General features: G+C 36.1%; 1 protein-coding gene across 8 annotated transcripts in view; it reads right to left on the reverse strand.

Moving 5' to 3' along the window:
- Positions 1 to 20,021, reverse strand: part of RREB1 (ras responsive element binding protein 1) — a 141,667-nt gene that overhangs the window by 52,259 nt on the left and 69,387 nt on the right. For all 8 annotated transcript variants that reach the window (XM_031946898.1, XM_031946896.1, XM_031946900.1 and 5 more), the window contains 2 exons: positions 18,039 to 18,128; positions 16,831 to 16,994 (listed from right to left, as the gene is read on the reverse strand). In XM_031946898.1, coding sequence (XP_031802758.1) covers positions 16,831 to 16,994; positions 18,039 to 18,128 — 254 coding nt within the window. The remainder of the gene's footprint in view (positions 1 to 16,830; positions 16,995 to 18,038; positions 18,129 to 20,021) is intronic.

The raw sequence follows: 20,021 nt of genomic DNA on the forward strand, positions 1-20,021 counted from the left end.
GTTTGTTTCCTCCACCCATTTTCCAATAAGGAATACAGCATTTTAAAAGTATTTCTATCCCTCAACTTTGGGCAAGAGCAAGGAAATTCTATTGTCTTTCTCTAACCATTTATCCAGGAGACTTTACATTTGCCATCATCACATCATAGACGGGACACTAAATGGATTCCTAAATTTTATCTAGTCTAATTTCATTTTACAGGGGAGGCCCAGAAAACTTAAAATGACTTAACTCACAAAACTGATCTGAACTAAGACTCTCACTGAAAATCCAGCATTCTTTCCCACAAACCTTATATTCCAGATCTCAAAATACCATGTAGGAATTGCCACTCTCACAATTGCTTTTTGGGAACATCCTTCTGCCACATTCATCAGAACTCGCCAAAACACCAAATCTGTAAATTAATTCCCAAGACACCATAATAACCAGATCCTCAAAAATAGAAAGGAGGGGCAGCTAAGATGGTGCAGTAAAGCCCCTCTACTCCCAGAGTCAGGAGGACCCGAGTTCAAATATGACCTTAAGACACAACACTTTCCAGCTGTGTGATTCTGGGCAGGTGTTTACCCCAACTGCTCGACAGCCAAAAAATAAAAAGGGGTGGGGGGGAGGTGAGAAGAAAGGAAGAAGTATGCAAAACAGAAAATAAGTTCTACTACATTGTGGTAGTAGACCATAGTAGATCATAAACAAATGCATCAAAAGAATTGGTATCACTATTACCCAAGGATTTAAATCTGTTTTTTTAACCCAATAATGCTAAGTTAGTTGTTATTAGTGTCATTGTTCCTTATCTGACTGATCCAAATTCCTTAAAGGTAGGGGTACCCGTCTCAAGTTTCTCCTACACAGTGCCATGAACATAGTAGTATTTACTAAATGTTTGTTTACTGACTGATTAATCAATTTTTAAGCCATAAGTAGAATCTAATTTAGTCAAAAGCTATGCCTCATTCTGATGCATTCAATCAAAATGTTATCATCAAATACTATATAATATATATACTGGATTAATTTTTCCCTCAGTCATCAGACTGGAACATCTTTATTTTTTCAAAGCACATTATTCAGTATTAAAATCCCTCTGTCCAAAAAAAAAGGCGGGGAGGGAGGGAAAGAGATCAGGATCACAAAGTTAATAAATATCTGAGGCCAGATGTGGATTTAAGTTCTCCCGATTCCAGGGTCACTGCTCTATTAACTGCACCACCTAGCTGCCCCTTGCCCAATGCATTCCTCAGGCCAGGTAATCAATAAAAAGAAAATGGCAGGAGGCGGGGAGGGAAGAGGAAGAGAGGAGGAGAGAAGAAAGTTTCCTTTTCAATAAAAACAACAACAATAAAATTGGAGAGATAGATGTTGAAGAAGATGGGACTAAAAGTCCCTTGGATACTTTGGGGGAACTCAATATGTCACTAAGAATATGGATTACCCACTGGAAACTAGTTTAAATAAATTCTTAAAATAGTTAAGTTATCTTTAATTACAATTACAGGCTGAATCTCAGAAAATAGCCTGATAATTCCAGTTGTAATTTCCTTTAAGATCATACTTTCCTTATGGATATTACCAGAGGCCCAATGATTTTATTCTTAACTTGAGTGACACCATAAGGAAGTTTTAAAAAGGCTCCATTTATCATCAGTCCAGATGTATACCACATGACACCAGAGAAAAAAAACTGTATAACTGATCCACTGAGCTGAATTCAGCAGGTCCAAACAAGTTTTAACAAGTTAAAACTACATTTCTCTTTAGACTTGACAGTAATTCCAGCTTTCCACTCCATCCCCTCTCCTCTAACAAAGTCTTGTGATAACACTGGGTGAGGCTGAGTGAAGATGAGTGTTGAGAGAAAATATTTTAGCCAAACAAGCTACCTTTCTTGTCCAAAGGAAAAAAAGTGAACACACATTTTGGGTAGAAAAGTTTTTTTTTTTTTTTTTTTTTTTTTTTTTTTTTAAGAATACAGATGAGCACCAGTGGAGAGATGGTAGTTATGTGAAATACTGGATTAAAACTGACAACAAATGAGTTGGAGGTGCTGTTGGGAGGTGGGGGAAATAGGTTGAATAGTGAGTGAGGAGAGGGGTGGAGAGAAAAGGATGGCAGAGAGTCAAAGAAGAACTTCTCAGTGCTGCTCCACCTATGATCTCAAACTGGCTCAAAGGCACCTTCTAGTAATTCCAGTGTTGTGCTAGTCCAGTCATGCTGATCCAGCAGGCAGGACGCAGAGCTTTGGCTATGACGTAAGCCATTCTGATGACTAAAAATCCAGAAAATTAACCAAGCAAGATACTGTAAATCCCAAGGAGAGATTTCCCTACCCTTTGGCTGTATCTGATTGCTATGTGTACTGGGCTCTTTGTGGGAACATCTCTGCTAGTCAAATGGCTGTGAGAATTGTGGAAAAATTATCTTGGATGATGCCTGTGAATTAAACTGATCTCAATCTTAATCCAAATTAAAAAAAAAAAAATTGAGATCTGGGCAAAATTCATAATCAAGCTACTAGATGTTTATGCATTTCTGGCTTCACTCCGGAAATACAAAAAAGTGGAGAACAAAGGAGGACAAATCTACAAATGTACTTATCTGCAAAATGAAGTGTTGGATTAAATGATCAACTCCCTTGTAGCTCAAAATTCATTCTCAACACAATCTTTCAGAACTTACCTTTCCCTACTACCTGAGATCTTTAGTGCCAAAAGAAAAAACAAAGAGAGTGGGTCTCTTCTTTTGTTCATTACTGTCCAGCACATATGTCCAGTTCAAGTGGACAAGGAGGTCTTAACAGAGTATCAGGGAATCTTCACACAAACCAAGCTGTTTCATAACAGTTCTACAGAAAGCTTGGTAAACGATAAATAACTGATGATGGCAACTCTGAAGAGCTGGGGATGATGTCACATCCCTTCTAGGCTTTGCTTTTAGCCTCTTGAGGAATAAAATCTTTCTCCTTTAAGGGCTTCAGACAGAAACTCTTGGCTTCTGAAACTATTATTAGTATGCACAGCCCCCTCATCAGTTCCCTCAGAGTGGTCTCACCTGGCTTCCACCCTAGCAACCTTGTTTTCCTCTTTATTCCCAGTCCCCAAACTTTCTTGGTCTTATTAGGCCTTGAGTTGTGCCTATAGACACTGTAACAAACTGACAGCCTCCTTCTTTCTTGATATGCCAAGGAGGTTTATTTCTGGTGGGTTTATTTGTACTTTGTATCCCCTTTCAAATTTATACTTTGCTGACTCTGACTTGCATTTCCCTATTCCTCTCCTTTTTTGGTCCACCTTTTGTTTTCTGAAAAAACATCTTATCTATATTTCTACACATCCGCCACTCCTGAGCATTTCAGCCTACTTGAAATCAACATTTCAATACTTCTTATGAAAAATCCTAAATGTCATATTCATATTAAAATTAAGCTCATATTCAAGACTGGTCTTCAGGTCAACCTTCTACACAATGTAACAACCCTCTCTACAATAGCCTTGTGGGGCTATTTGAAAGTAATATGCCAAACTATGCCAAAAGTAGATCCCAACATTTCTTGAAATATGGTAAAACAATTGAGCAAGGCACAAGAGAACTTTGCTGTTTCTACTTTTTTTCCTATTTAAAAAAGCCTGGACTATGGTTGTAGAACACTACACAATATTAGACTTAGCTGATATGCTATTTAGTTTTGTAGAATTTTTGTTTTTAAAATTCTTTGTTATAAGGGACGGAGAAGGACAGACAAATTGAAAAATATAGTTGGCATAATAACAAAATAATATAAACAGGCCTTCCCTCTGATTTTTAAAAACTATCCTTTTAAAGCAGGAGCTGACCTTTGTGATATCATGAATCACTCACAGTCTGGGGAAACGTATTGGCCCCTCTTTTTAGAATAAGGTAAAGTTTATACTTTGCTGACTGTATTTCCCTATTCCTCTCCTTTTTTAGTCCACATTTTGTTTTCTGAAAAAACATCTTATCCATATTTCTACACATCTGCCACTCCTGAGCATTTCAGCCTATCTGAAATCAACATTTCAATACTTCTTATGAAAAATCCTAAATGTCATGTTCATATTAAAATTAAGCTCATATTCAAGACTGTAAAGTATATACAATAAGTAGAAATTGGTGTAAAATAAAAACCAGAATATTATAAAGAAAATTAACTATACTTAAATATAATTATAAAAATGTGTTAAAAAAAAAAATAGTTACTAGCCCTAAGAAGCCCTGCTCCAGAGCAACAGAGAAGTCCACTCTTACTTCTTATGACAACTGAACACCTTAGAAGTATTATGTTTCTTACTCAGGTTTTTACTTCTTCAGATGAAACATTTTTTAGTACATTCAATTATTCCTCAGTCAGTTCCTAGATTCTAGTCGTCTTATTCAGAATTTATTTAATATATCATACTCTCAGGATGTAATAATGGATGTTTTATCAGAAGACATGGGTCCAATTGTAGTTCAATCAGTTAATATTTAGACAAGTCAATTAACTTCTCTGTCTCATTCTCCTCATATGTTAAGTAGGTAGGGTTGGACTAACAAGCCTCAGGCTGGGGAGACTCGCCAGGAAAGAATATAATGTACAGCTCAGCTTCTACATTGTGGGTCACAACCTCACATGGAGTCTCATAACTGAATAGGGAGGTCGCAAAATGATGATTTATTACTAGTATATGTTTGATTTGTTCACTTCTATACCCTGAAGTCACAGAAAAATTACTCGGGTAAAGGCCCCAGTAGAATAAGTTCAAAAAGCCCACTACTCTAAGGTTTAGGGAATTCTTTTCATTTAATTTGTGGACAAACACAAATGTGCTCAGGCAAATAAATCATCTTCATTTTCTCAATCACAAAAATGATAAAAGTGGGCCTAGATGATGCCTGGGGTTCCCCTCTTCCACCTTTGTTACAGTTTTCCATATCTACATAGGCCATCTTGATCTTCACTGGACACATAGTGTTCCTCCCCAAAAAATCACAGAACTGAGATGGAGATGGAAAAGACCGCCCCCTCCTCCCAGTTGAGAATTCAATTCCCTGGGGCAACATTAAAGGTAACAAGTAGGAAATCGAGGTAATAGAGGTCTGGTGGATTGAGTTCACATCTAGCTTTTCTCTTTTTTTTGTGATACGAGAGCCAACACTGACATGGGTACTTTTAGCCATGATCAACCCATTACCACATTCAAGTGAACTATCATGCCTATGCTTTCTTCACTTATGTGCTTATCCAAAACTCCAAAGATTAAGTCAGAGAACAACTCTACCTTCAAAAATAAAAGGCCCTAAAAGGATTTAGAATGTGTAAATTTAAAAAAAAAAAAAAAAAAAAGCTGAGAATCCAAATCCATGTAGCTACATTCAAAACAAGAAAATGGGTAGGAAACAAAAGGAAGAATAGCGTCAGAAAGGAGGGGGAGAGAAGCAAGGGGGACACCTAGCCTAAGAAAGAAACTGCTAGGTGCCCACCAATCTTTTTTCCACTAATACTTGTGCTGAGCTACACAGAATGATCTGACATATGCCACAGGGAAAAAAGCACAAAGTACAAACCATCAATGAAAGTATCTAAGGCCGTGGATAGTGGGGTATTGCATCATATTAATCACAGGGCAAAAAAGAAATGCAAAACCTCAAAGAAAAGCTCATAAGTCAGGGAGGGCAGATCAGCTTCAGCCCTCGAAATGCAAAAGAGCTTATGCAAGTGAGAAGTTCATAGGGAACAGCAGAAAGATGACTAGGGTTGGGGAAAAGCCTAGTCCTAGCTCTGGAGTAATTAGTTTGTGACCTTCAGCAAATCACTTTAACACTATGAATTGAGACATCTATAAAACATGGCGATTAGATGAAATGATTGCAAATGGCCCTTCCAGTTATGAAAGTTTTTATATTGCCCTCATTAGAAATTAAGTTTCACAAGTGCAGGGACCGTTTTGCTATCTGTTTTCTTCTTTGTGACATGGAATTTTGGTGCTTTTTTTCTTCACAGAAGGCCTAGTACCTAAAATGATTATCACCTCATTCCTGGGGAAATGAGCCACACGTAATTCTGAGCTGGTGAAAAGAAAACAGATGTAGAAATTCAGGGCTTTTAAAAAGCCTCACTATAACTAGAAAGGCAAAGCAGGTAGTCAGGAATCCCCAGATCATGGATTTAGACCCCCAATGATTCAACTTAAAACCTCAGGTTAATCACTGTTAACACCTCACAGCACCTCAGTTTTGCCACCTGTAAAATCAAAATAAGACTAAGGATATACTTGAATGAATTGTTATTCAAGTACAAAGACCTACTACTATACAATAGTCAGATTCTGGCACAAGCCCATTATATAACAACACTGCCAGTTTACGGAAATGTGAATTTTTCCACACAGAAGGCCAATCTCTGCTCAAAGAAATGAGGAGAAAAATATCCATTAGATACACTTGTGCAAGGTAAAATATAGATCCGATCAGATCAAATAAAATGCTAAGACTGTATCTAATTCCCCCTTAATTGGGGAAGAAAGAGTAAGGAGGCAGAATACAGAGAAGGAAAATGTTAGGTGAAGAAGAACTTTTTGCTTCTAATGACCTTTCTTAACAAACCAGAAAAAAAAAAAAAAAACCTGACAATGAGTGGGTACATTATGATGTTTGCTAGCTCTAGCTTGTTCAGCCCAAACAGGTTGGACAGGTTGGATATTTAAACAAAGGTAGTGGTGGTAGGAGGGATAAGAGGGGGTAGGGAATCCAACTCCTAAAGCAGGACAAGTATGTGCTAAAGTAAAATTGAAGCTAGTGTACTGAAAAGTTTCTGACCTAAGACAAAAAAGGCTCTCCTCCTATAGTAAATAATTATTGTAAAGCTAAACCAAATATACCATCAGGAACTTCAAAATTCCCAGGACAGCAAGCAACTGGAATGATGGGAGAAAATAAGTGGATGTGTTACACAGTGGATACTTGGCAACAATTATCATTCATCATCCTTACCCCCCAAACACACACCTTTCACTGACCTGATTTCTATCCTGCACAGTTGCCCAGTTGTTCAAGTACCAGCAAGCATAGGTGCTCCAAGTATTGATGCCATGTCACAAGTTTTACTGCTCTATCTAACGCTAATTACATTTAAAAAGGTATCTCTAATGTCTGTATTCAAAAAGATAATTTTGATACTTCTCTCCCCAGGGAGTGAGTTAAGAGAGTGAGAGAGATTAGGGGGATAGAGATGTATGTGTATATCGAGCAGCAGGGGGGAAAGAGGACAAAAGAGTAATAAGCAATAAACTACAAAAACTCTTGGTATATTCTAGGTTTATTATGTTAAGGGATGAAGAACAGTGTTTAGTTATAAACCAAGACGAAAATCTGTGATTCCATGGTAGAAACAAACAAAAAAATCTAACTTTAAAATCACATGCACTGTGAAATAATGCCAAGAATCAGGCATTTGACATTTTTTTCTTTTTGAAATCTAATTATATGCAAAGCTAGTACAAAAATGTCAACGTTATCTATAGACATATTCAAAATATCCAGGGGAAAAAATTAATGGGCCATTCCAAATGACTACAGATACGAACGTAAAAAGTAGATCATTCAAACACAAATGTGCCAACAACTACCAAATGTGGCAACTACAAAATAATTCTTAACTTTCGAGTTTAGGTGTTACTGACAGTAAAGCATTTCATTAGGGGAAAAATTCTATCTAATCCATCCTCCAGTCCTCAATGAATAAAGGTAACATTATATCATATAGTTTTGTGATATGAAAAGCAAGGATTATTCTAAAGTGTCACGCTGGAAAAAAAGGATGCTGGAATAACATTTGACCATGGAAACAGTCTGACCTTTTGGCAAGGTAACATTAAGTCAGGTGAAGGTCATGCTCATAAAAATGAGGACCCCTAAAGGCAAGAAAAGGGAATACAGATTTAAGGCATTGGGTTTGCTCCATGCAAGCACACTGATGAGAACTGGTAAGAAACTTCTATGCTTTGCAAAGGCTTACTTTGTGGTAGTGCAGTTTAAACTTTGCATTCCTTGGTCCTGTATCAAGCTGAAACCACTGAGAATATCTGTTGTGGTTTAAGTGTTTGACTCTGAAAACTTCTACAAAACCTTATTTGAAAAAAAAAAAAAAAAAAAAAAAAAAAAAAAAAAAAAAGGAGAACTGAAACATGTCAAGTACCAAGGTACAATGGAATTAAGTTCTGGATTTGGGAGTCTGGGAGCCTAATTCAAACTCATCTGTGCCACTTATTACCTCCATGAGACTTAATTTTTCATCTATAAAACAAATGGAGCTGACCAGATGGCCTCTATGATCCTTTCCAGCTCTCAGCCAATCACTCCTTTAGATTGTAATATACATTGTCAATGCACTTGGTGTACAATCTCTCTTCAAGCCTCACAGTCTGCTACACCATAGATTAGAGGCAATTTGAGCATTTTGAAAAGCACAATAAGTAAGAAAATTAGTAACAAACATTTTCTATGGAAAAAAAGATTTATATCTTCCTATTCTCCGGGAAGAATTAAGAGTAATCAGGCATGCTACAACTCGATTTACTACTATGATTAATTGCTAACTGGAAAAATATGTGGAATTCCCATTCTCATCACAAATTCTGTGTCAATACATATAGTGAGTAGCAACTCCATTTTGTCTGTAGTTTTTCTCTCTCTTGCCTCCTGTTAGTACTACAGTTCCTTACCATTTTACTGTTGAAACATCAAGGAACAGTCCTCCCTAGCATGTTTACAAGGGGTAGCTACAGTGAAGCTTTCCTCTTAGTAGTCCCTAGCAATAGATCTGTCTCATCAAATAATACTGTCTCCCCTATTCCAGCTTTGGAACAGCTCCCAGCAACAATTCTGTCCAATCCTAAGGTTCCTATACCTAACTCATCTTTAGCCTAAATGGAATCAAATCAATAAACACTAACTGAATGTCCATTATCTTATCAAGCACAGTGTCATGCAATGAAATTACTATTAAATTATTTCTGTATATACACAAAACTCTGATCAACCAGAATTGCTCAATAGACATGACATAGTTCTGTAAATTAAAGTGTGTGTGTGTGTGTGTCCAGCATTATTTAGTGAGACCCAAGATATACTTTATTGGATCATTTGTCTCTTCTTAAAGAGACATGAGGAAATAAAAACCACTTAATTTGAGTTTTACTGTATCCAGAAATTAAAATGCTTTTAAGGTTAACTTGCCATAGATTCCCTCCACATTTTGATAAAAATCAACTACATAAATGAGGAAGCCCTGTCAAATGACCCACTACCTTTCTTTTCTTTTTTTTCTTTTTTTTTTTTTTTTAACAAGCAGGATATTTTTCCCTTTGAGGCCAGATCTGATTCATTCCCTCAGAAACTCATGGTAAGTGAATCAGGCACCTAATGATTAAGAGACTCTTGTTTCAAGATGCAACTGACTGGGGCTGTTCAGTGGTCATCTCCACCCGTCAGAAACACTGAGTACCAGAACAAGTTACAGGCTGTCCTCACTTGTATTCAGAAACTTGGTATTACTATAATATGAGTTCACAAGGCCCTTATTACTCACTGTGAGGATTGAGGTCAAAGAACGATGACCCATTTTCCTTTGCAAGGATTCTCTCTGGTTGCTTCTACATCCTGAGGATGGCATTCAACATGATGAAGGCAGCTCATTAGGAGATTTGGCCAATTTGGTGGGAGGTGGATATGCTCAAAGCAAATTCTCCAAGTCATAGTTATCAAATTTCTCCACAGCAAATATTTTCTCTGAACACTTTAGTCACTGTTCATATCCACTCTGATCATCTAGGCATCCTTTGAGGTCTCAATAGCAGCTATTAAATAATTAGCCATTCCAAGAGGTTTTTCCTTCCTCTTTATGTCCTTTTGATGAAACAGTGAGAAAGAGAACAAGACTTTTTTTCCACAGAAAATAAAACTGAGAAGTTGGCTGTGGATGACCTTTACTGCCAACATCTTGACCATTTCTCTAGATTCCCACCTCTAGCCCCTTGGGTCTTATTTTTTAAAGGGGGCAAATTGAACATAAACTACTACTCATCTCTTTACCATGTAAAAATATCTGAAAGAAGACATCATTCTAAAAGACAGATTTATGCTTAGTTGTCTGTCTCGTGTTACTATCTCTCAGTCTCAATTCTGTGAATTTAAAATATTTTCAAACTAGCATTTGCTGCACTTTTCTCTTCAAGTGACTTTTACCAAAGGGTTCTGGCTCAGTTTCTCAAGTTTGTTTTGGAAGACCAGCATCATTAAATATTTATTTTAAAAATTTATGTGGGAGAACTGAGAAAGAACTCCTGGAGTCCAGAAATTGGTACTACTATATTCATGATATATGAATTTGTACATGATTACAAACTCACTCTCCTGACCTGGAACCAAATGATGAGATTAGTAAGACTTTGGTTGTAGGATTTACGCAGCCTCAGAATCCGCAGACAGGGAAGTGGCCACTATTAAAACTGCACCAGAACTCAATAATAAATCTATTATTTCTCTTCAAATTTTTGCTAAATTTTCTTTTCTCTCCTACAGAGGCACACCTAAAGTGACCATTTTTTCTAAAATATTCCTAGTTTTCCACCACAATATTAAAAAAGCTTATCCACACTCAACAGACAATTGAAATGTATAGCTGGCTTTTTTTGTTGTTGTGAAATATATTTTAATTTACAAATGCCATGATGCACACCAACAAAAAACATCATTTTTACAGATATTATCAATACATTTTTTTTATTAGACCAGAATAAGATATGATAAATTGGGTGTTTCAGAAATGCTAACCATACATGATGCTAATCATCATGAAAATGGATTTCATTTCACTAAAAACAAACCAACTTCCCTCCAATCCCCCCCCCCCAAAAAACCCCAAAAACCCTGCATGCCATATTTGGTAACCTGGCACTTGATTTTATTTCATTTTGCCATATCTCACCGATTATATGATGAGTCTTTCCTCATTTGTTACTAGGCTAAACTAACATCTATTAAAGATCAACCATGTAGGGAGTAACACGATACAGTTTTAAAAAGACTGTAGCTTTTTTTCCCTTTCTGTTTAAACCATATTTTATAGAACAGCTAGATGGTGCAGTGAATAGAACACTGGCTCTAAAGTCCGGAAGAACTGAGTTTGAATTGGACCTCAGACACATTTTTAAGCTGCGTGACCCTGGGTATGTCAACTTAACCCCAATTGCCTCACCTCTGTCCCCAAAATCCAACCCCCCATTTTTTTCTTCATTACATGTAAAACAATTTTTAATATTCATTTTTCCTAAATTTTGAGATCCAACAGGTGGCATATATTCAATCATAGGTAATTGCCCTATAAAATGAAGAAGGGGCTGACTGACCTCTAACATTAACCCAGTTGTCAATCTATGTCAGATAATATCTGACTATGAAATTTCAAGTAGTCAGTTTTTCCTTAAAAAAGAATTTATACAGAACAATGAGAAATGAATGGAACACAAATGTTTTACTCTATAGGACTGGTAGTTACTAAAATATTAAAAAGCAACTGGCAGGGCAGCTAGTTGGATGGAGCAGCAGCCCTGAAGTCAGAAGGACCTGAATTCAAATCTGGTCTCAAACACTCAACACTGCCTGGCTGTGTGACCCTGGGCAAAGTCACTTAACCCCAATTGCCTTAACAACAAAAAAAGCAACTAACAATAGTCTGTTTTCATAAAACATTTATGATATATTGAGGCCTCTTAGGAACTTCATCAACTGATCTTTCCAGGATAGAGCACTGACAAGTGGATCAGTGAAAACTGAATAGGATATAAATGAATATAAAATCTTTATTAAGTATCTGCTTGTTATGTGCTAAGTGGGCACTATGCTAAGTGACAAAGACAAAGAGATACTTCTTATTCTCAAAGTAGCTTTCATTCAAAGGGGTTGGGGAAGGAGAGAAAGGAATGAGGGAAGGGAACCATGGGGGCTGTAAATTAATAGATAAGGCAGTTAACTGACATGAAATTTGTAGAGTTTTAAAGTAGAAGATAGAAAGGAAGAATGGATACTAAGTGACCAAGATATTGATGAAGGAAAAAGATACAGAACATTATGTGAATTGGGGCTGACTAGATCGAGTGAACTCAGCTCAGCTCCATGGTGGTACTTGCAAAACAGAATAAAAAAGATATAAATTTACAGAACTGGAAAGAACCTAGAACCCAAGTTTCCTGGATTTCAACCTTGTGTTCCTTGAGTGTCATGATGCTGCAGGAAGCCTAAAGTCAAAATATAAAGGTGCATGTTTAAAAAAAAATTAGTGAAGTCCTTAGTAATGCTGATGTTATACGACTCAACTCTACTTACCTTAAAGCCTAATCTTGGCCTATCAGGTGTTTTTTTGGTTTTCCTTCTTCTACACATAGTTATATTTGAAGAGAAATTTGTAGTACAAGGGAATGCTCTTTTCAGGTTATGATGTAAACAGAACTGGTACATGAGCATATAGCAAATGCATATAACAAAAGATGCAAAGGACATTATCACAAAGAGGTAAAACTGGAATAGAGAAAGTTAAGAGTAACTGTTGATCAATCTTGCCACTAGTGGCCAAGTAATCTGAAGAGATCTATAAGAGGGTCTTCAACACACTGTACAAACCCCTTATGGAAAATTATGGGCAAGAGTCAAACAGGTAAGAATGTTAATTAAGCTAAGCTAGCAATAACAAACACCATCATTTGAGAAAGTGCCTTTTTTTGATGAGATCAATCCAAGAAGGTAAAATGATTAAAAAAAGGTCCTCTTGAAAGGAGATCTCACACTTGACTACTTCCACTTAGCAGATAAAGTAAACAGAAAATACCAGGAAATAAAGTGTATGAAAAGGGCTCCAAAAAATGTAAAATGAAAATCAAATGTCAATAGCCACCTTCTTCCACAGTGGATGCTAAGGACTAGTAGTTAACAAGAGAAGAAATAAGGGGAAAGAAACCATATCTAGAACTGAAATTCTACACTAACACCCAACTTGTTAAAATGTTTTGAAGGCTTTTAAGGGTATCTGAAATGAAATTCTCCCAGTACATTATGAACGCTGAGGACCTTCTTAGTAAAATATGGAAAGTTGTTTAAAAGCATCCACAAATTTCACAATCTTTGCCATCAGAATAAATCAGACACATTAACAGAATTGCTTTACCTACTAAAAGGTCTCCTGTAAAGAAAAGAGTTTTAAAAGCCTGATGGCTGTATAAAAGATATGAAAAGACATCATCCCCACAAAACACTACTCTGCCAGGTCATTATGTTATTATGTCTCAAAGGCTATGCTACTGGAGCACAAGATCTGAATTAATGATCATGATCATGATCATCATAATAATATGGCTTAGATTATGGTTTCTTGTTTTCCAAGGATGAAGAATAGGGTGGCCCCTCAATGATAAATTCTTGGGGCATAGCAAATCATAACACAAAGAAAATCTTACAATAAACCTCAGGATCGCAGTTATGTTTGTGTTGACTGTGGCAATGGTGGAAAAGGGTACAAAAAGAACTAATAATCACAAAGTTTTTATTTTCTTAGAATTATACCTGTAATCCCTATAATTCCTTAGAGAGTTGTTAACAAATCTTAGCACAGTGCCTCACTAGACTAGTAGTTAATACATTCAATGTGAAATTTTTGTCCAAAGATCAAAGAAAGTGAACGTATAAACTGCTAGTCAAATATAGTGGTATGAATGAAACTAGACGACAGAAAGTTGCAGATAAATGAAAAGATGGCTGAATTTCTTTTTGAAGAGGCATATAAAGTAGATGGTGAATGAAGTTGGTTTTATTGTTCAAGAGCAATAAGAAATATATTTCATGAGATATTTAGTCATCTTGGAAGACAGTGAGAGACTACCAATCACCAAATCAAGATGCCTACTATAAAATTTGGGAAGATATACTTGAACAAGCATTGAGGACATCCTAGATGAAAGTAGGAAAAGGGAAAGAGTAAACAGGAAAATGAGATTGTATAGATGATACTTTGCTGTCACACAACTGACCAGAGGTATACAAAATGAAAGATCATAACATTATGCCTCTTATGTCTCACTGTGCCAAAACCCTTTGATTTGGTACAGGCAAAAATCATACTTGGATTGTCATGGTGGCTTGCCTCCAACAAAATACTTCCCATGCATGTCTGAATCATATAGGACTCCTTAAGATAATTTTATTAATTATTAATATCAAGACAAGAATCAACCAGGGAGACATAAATTACCAAATGTATTTGCCACTATGATGGAGGATGACAAGCATGGTCGAAATAAATAAGGGATTCCCTAGAGCAGGTGAGCTCCTCTAAATGCTATGTATGCACAATATTGTGATTTCATCAAACTGCAGAATGCTGTAGAGCCTCCTAAATGAGAATTAGAACCACACACATTAGCCAAATCAGCCAAACAAAAAGAATGCTACTGTTCAGTGAAAAAAGAATGTCCAGTGCACTCAGGTGAGGGTAAGGGGTAATATACAGAACTGGTCTATCATTACATAAATGGACCATACATGGCTAACAAGCTAGTGTCTAAAGAGGAATACGGTGGATCAGATTGTCTTTGTGAACCTTTTTTGCTTTTGGTGGCTGAAAGCTTCCTCTCTAAAACCAAAATCCATCTATTAAACAAAGTCCACTTATTTAAATCCATCTTTCATTCTTGTAAAGGATACAATACTGCTATGTTTCTCAGAACAAGAAAGTAAAATTACTGAATTTGAAAGTCACCTAAGGAGCAAAGGAAAGCAAGAAAAAGTTGTTGGTATACATATGGTATTGACTATATATGTTACATGCATACCTATATACATACTAGCTCTGTGTGTGTGTTTAATTAGTTAATAAATCAGGAAGGCAAATGGCCAAAAAATAAAGTGAGCTGATTATATAACATTATATAACCAAGATGATGGATAACCAAGGGAATGTCCAATGTTTTCCCTAATGTCCATGTAACATCAAGTGAATGAATAGAAGATACCCTTGTGGACTAAAGTGAAAAGAATACACACAGAAGAAGAAAGCTTTGATGAATTTTGATCTGTGTCACTGCAAGGAAGACTCACATATCAATGAAAGCACAAAACCATCTATGTATTCTGACAGTAGTTTCTACCCCCCTCAAAAAAACGATTATAGGCCAGGGGATAAGTCCCATTTAATCTATTTATTTGGGATTTCCAAAAACAAAATTAAATTTGTTTCAGATCATTTTTAAAAATTGAGATATATTGACTAAATAACGTTTCAATCACCTTCTGCCTGGTTCAGTGGCTAGGAGTATAACTTTTGGCAAGTTATTAAAATACTGTTTGCTTCAGATTCCTTATCGGTAAACCCACTTCACAAGGCTATTGTGAAAATCAAATGAGATAAAAATAACATATACACACAGTACTTTGTATACCTAAACTATCTTTTTTGAACTATTGCTGTCTTTCCCCATTGCCTGGAATATCTTCCCCTCTTTACATCAAATTCTTCATTACTCCTTCCTCAAATTATGTATTTATTTATCAACAGACAAAAAAAAAAAGAACTATGTCCTTTGTACATGTGCTCTGCTAGTTTCAAACTTGAAACTTTGATGATGGAAATACTCTAGCCAAATAGAAGTTGGAGTCTGACCTAAGTCATTGGGATTTATAGCAATTCAAAATGGAGTAAATCGGTTTAACAGAGATACATTCACAATAACTCAGAAAGATGAAAAAGACTAAGTCCTCTGCCAGTAGATTCTCTCCTCTCTTCAGAGTTCTCCTGTAGGAGTTCCCACAGAAGAAAGAGGAGCTGGGCAAACAGAAGAGAGAGGATGCCAGATTAAAAGATAAGGACTTGGGTAGAGATTAAAGAAGCATAGCTTGAGATGAGAACGGGCTTTAGGGCTAGGTTAAAGAACAAAAGTGGATGAAATGGCCTAAAGTGATGATAATGCTGGAGGTGATAGAGGGAAAAAGAGAATAGGAAATAGTATAAAGAATGAGGCTGTGTAATAGATTACTTTTATATACCAAAAATAAATTTCAATGGTCTTTAGAATGGGAGAAAAAAAAAAAAAAAAATCACCTTTTAGGGCCGAGATCAGGCTCATTAAAACTGAACAAACAACAAAAAATGGAATGTCCATACTTAGCTTATGCTTTAAATTGGATTTACAACAAGTGATTTGTCCCACATCATCCTAATATTCTCTCACATTGTTCACTCCCACTTCCCAGGCAGCAATCTGATAGACCACACTATCAGGAAGTACTTTTCTGATATGGAGCCAAGATATTTTTCCTTTTTTTTATTTTATCCTGTTCTGCTGCTCTAATATTAACACTGTCAGTTAACCATTTATTGAAGAGGTCCAGGCAAGGAATAGGTATATACAAATACTTAAAAGGCCAAAGGAAGGATTCAAAAATAAATAAAGTATTCATACTTAAGAGTTATACTCTAAGCAGTCCACAACTGGCAACCTCACAAAGAAAATTCAAATGGCACAATTGGAATGCCTCTTTTGAGATCTGAAAAGCTAAGGACTGAGCCCAGATGAAATCCTTTGTGTGTGTGTGTGTGTTCGTTCACATCTCTATTTAAAGTTATTAACAAAGGAATATCAAGAATGTAGTGAAAGTAACTTATAGAGCTAAAGACTTCTTTCTCCAGGGAGAGAACATACCACATGCTTCATAGAAGAGCTAGGAGAAAATCCATTCTTCCCTCTTTTCCAGAAACCAGTAGCCACCCAGTCTAGCTCATAACTTACCTGTGCATATTTCCATTGGTTGTAAAAGACTGTCCACAAACTGAACATTTATAAGGCCTTTCACCAGAATGCACCAGCATGTGGCGATCCAAGGAGCTTGCTGAGCTCAGAGACTTTCCACAGATGCTGCAGGAATGGTCTGTCCCTCCAGTGTCTGTGTTATGCTAAAGAAAAGAGGGTCTTATTAAAGTCATTCTATATCACTGTCATCCACTGGAACAATTATAAAAACAAAGTTTAATAAAGCAACTCCCTGAAATATTACAGTCCATTTGGCTCCCAATACCCTTTTATATTCCACCTTTCTTGTATTTGGTGGATTTTTACTTTTAGCTTCAAAATAAATAAAGGGATAGGCTTTTCCCAGTTTTTCCCCCTCTAATGTTTCTCTCCACCCTCCACCACCTTCTAACTTTCCATGTTAAAAAACACTACCATTATAATACCAAAAGAAATAAGCCTCTCTCTTCGTGTACCTTGTATGTGTTTGGGTCAACAGATCATATTTGGATACTCGTAGGCAAATGGAATCGCAGCAAACTAATGAAATACTAGAATTTGGGCCTCTACAAACATGGTGATTACTCCCTGTCAGTTTCCAATTTAACCTCAATTAGATGCTGTCTATATGTAGCTAATGGAGAGAAAGTGAAACTCTGCATGGGCTAGGATATGTTCCTCAAACTTTTCTTTAAAGAGGAAACATTTACATCCAAATTGGAGGTCAAAAGCTTTGACTACTTAGAAGGCCCACAATTCTCCACTTTCCAAAAAACAAAACAAAACAAAACAAAACAAAACAAAAACAAAAACAAAAACAAAAAAAACCCACAACTCTCTTTTATAGTATCAATCATCCTATACTAAAAAAAGTAAATTGGGTAACATAAGATAGATTTCTCTAAAAAGCAGCAAAAATAATCATGGATAGTGTGCAGTGTCTCAAAGTTTAAAAAAAAATACAAAAATCCATATTAGGGATTTCTGCCAACAGGGATGTCTTTCTGCATATATTCATTTCTACCACTTTTAGGAAACTAAAAATCAAGAAGTTATTACAGACAAGTTGGGATTTTCTCAAAGAAAAATAAAATGAATTAACAAATATTAACCTGAGCATACGCTAACACATTCCTAAAAACAAACTAATAAATTAAATAAAATACAATAAAAAAAATTGCAAAAAGAGACCCAAAATCCCAGCATACCTGACGAATGTGCATAGTTAGCTGATGTTGAGTAGTGCAAATCTTTTCACACAGGGGACAAGTATAGGAAGACTTTTCCTCTTTAGTTTCCTATAAAAACAGGAAGATAATAACTTATATTTATTTATTCAACACAACTAATCCTAATAAATCTGACAGCCACTGATTTTATTTAAATTGAAACTGATATTAACACCAATTAAAATAAGCACTTTAAACACAAAGTCAAATTGAAAAGGAATTGTACATGAAATGTTAAATTCCTGTTATGAACTACATGATTTTCTTTTTGAAATCCATAACCCAAGGCTACTTTTTTAATCTATTTAAATAATGCTGGGGGAATGTGATTGATAAAGACGAGCCCTAAGTCACAGACCAAGCTAGTAAACAACACAAGTCAATTAATTCTCCATTGCTAAAGGCAAAAGCCTCTCCTAAAACTAAAACAGCATTCAGTACCAGGATAAACATAAAGCAGAAGCTCAAAATATTGCCCCTTCAGAAAACACTGGAAAGGCTTCAGAATGATTCTCCTCAGTGACCAAGTGAGTTCAGAGGGCTGACAGTGAGTCCATAGTCTGTCTGGAGATGTGCCTCAGAATGCTGCTTCCTCCATGTGGCCTTGGTGATTGTTTCAGTGCCTGTGGCCGCTTTTTTCTGCCCTCCTCTACCCTGTATTCATTTTGTATATTCTGAGGTTTGTCTCCCTTAATAGACCATAAGCTCATTGTGGGCAAGGAACTATTTGTAGCCTTTGTGCCCCCACTTTCAACTATAGTGCCTAAAATAATGAAAATGCTTCATTTAAAATCAATAAGTATGTATTTATTAAGCAGCTACTAAGTGCCAAACCCTGTATACAAAGAGAAAACTGAAACTCCCAAGTATTGACATAATAATAATAATTTATAAAAATATATTGGCTACAAATTGGCTACTTTGTTCATGAGACTATGCTAAAGGGCTTTTCAGATATTCTCATTTGGTCCTCACAACTCTAGGAGGCAGATGCTATTATTCACTGCATTTTAGAATTAAGCAAACTAGATCAGAGTTTAAGAGACCTGTGCAATATCACATAGCTAGTGTCTGAGGGAGGATTTCAACTCAGGTCTTCCTAGCTCCAGACCCAGATTTCGAACCACTCTAGATCATTTAGTTAAATAAACAATAGAGACATGAATTACATTAAAAAAAAAAAATACATACAGGATGAGGTAAGATGCAAAGAATATTATTAATGTATGTGATGTTAAAAGATAAAAATTAAAACTTAATTTAAAACACTGCTCAAATTTGAAACTATACTCAAAAAGTCAAACTATGCATACCCTTTAATCCAGCAGTATTACTACTGGGTTTATATCTCAAAGAGATCTTAAAGAAGGGAAAGGGACCCACTTGTGCAAAAATGTTTGTGGCAGCCCTCTTTGTAGTGGCCAGCAACTGGAAATTAAATGGATGCCCATCAATTGGAGAGTGGCTGAGTAAATTGTGGTATATGAATGTTGCGAAATATTATTGTTCTGTAAGAAATGACCAGCAGGATGATTTCAGAATGACCTGGAGAGACTTACATGAACTGATGTTGAGTGAAATGAGCAGGGCCAAGAGATCATTATATACTTGAACAACAATACTATATGATGATCAATTCTGATGAACGTGGGCATCTTCAGCAATGAGAGGATCCAAATCAGTTCTAATTATCAGTGATGAACAGAACCAGCTACACTCAGCAAAAGAACACTGGGAAATGAGTGTGGACCACAACATAGCATTTGTACTGTTTCTGTTGTTGTTTGCAAAATTTTGTTTTTCTTCCCAGGTTATTTTTACCTTCTTTCTAAATCCGATTTTTCTTGTGCAACAAGATGACTGTATAAATATATAGACATATATTGTCTTTAACATATACTTTAACATGTTTAACATGTATGGGACTGCTTGCCATCTAGAGGAGGAGGTGGAGGGAAGAAG

Source organism: Sarcophilus harrisii, chromosome 1 (assembly GCF_902635505.1).
Source record: "Sarcophilus harrisii chromosome 1, mSarHar1.11, whole genome shotgun sequence".
NCBI lineage: Eukaryota > Metazoa > Chordata > Mammalia > Dasyuromorphia > Dasyuridae > Sarcophilus > Sarcophilus harrisii.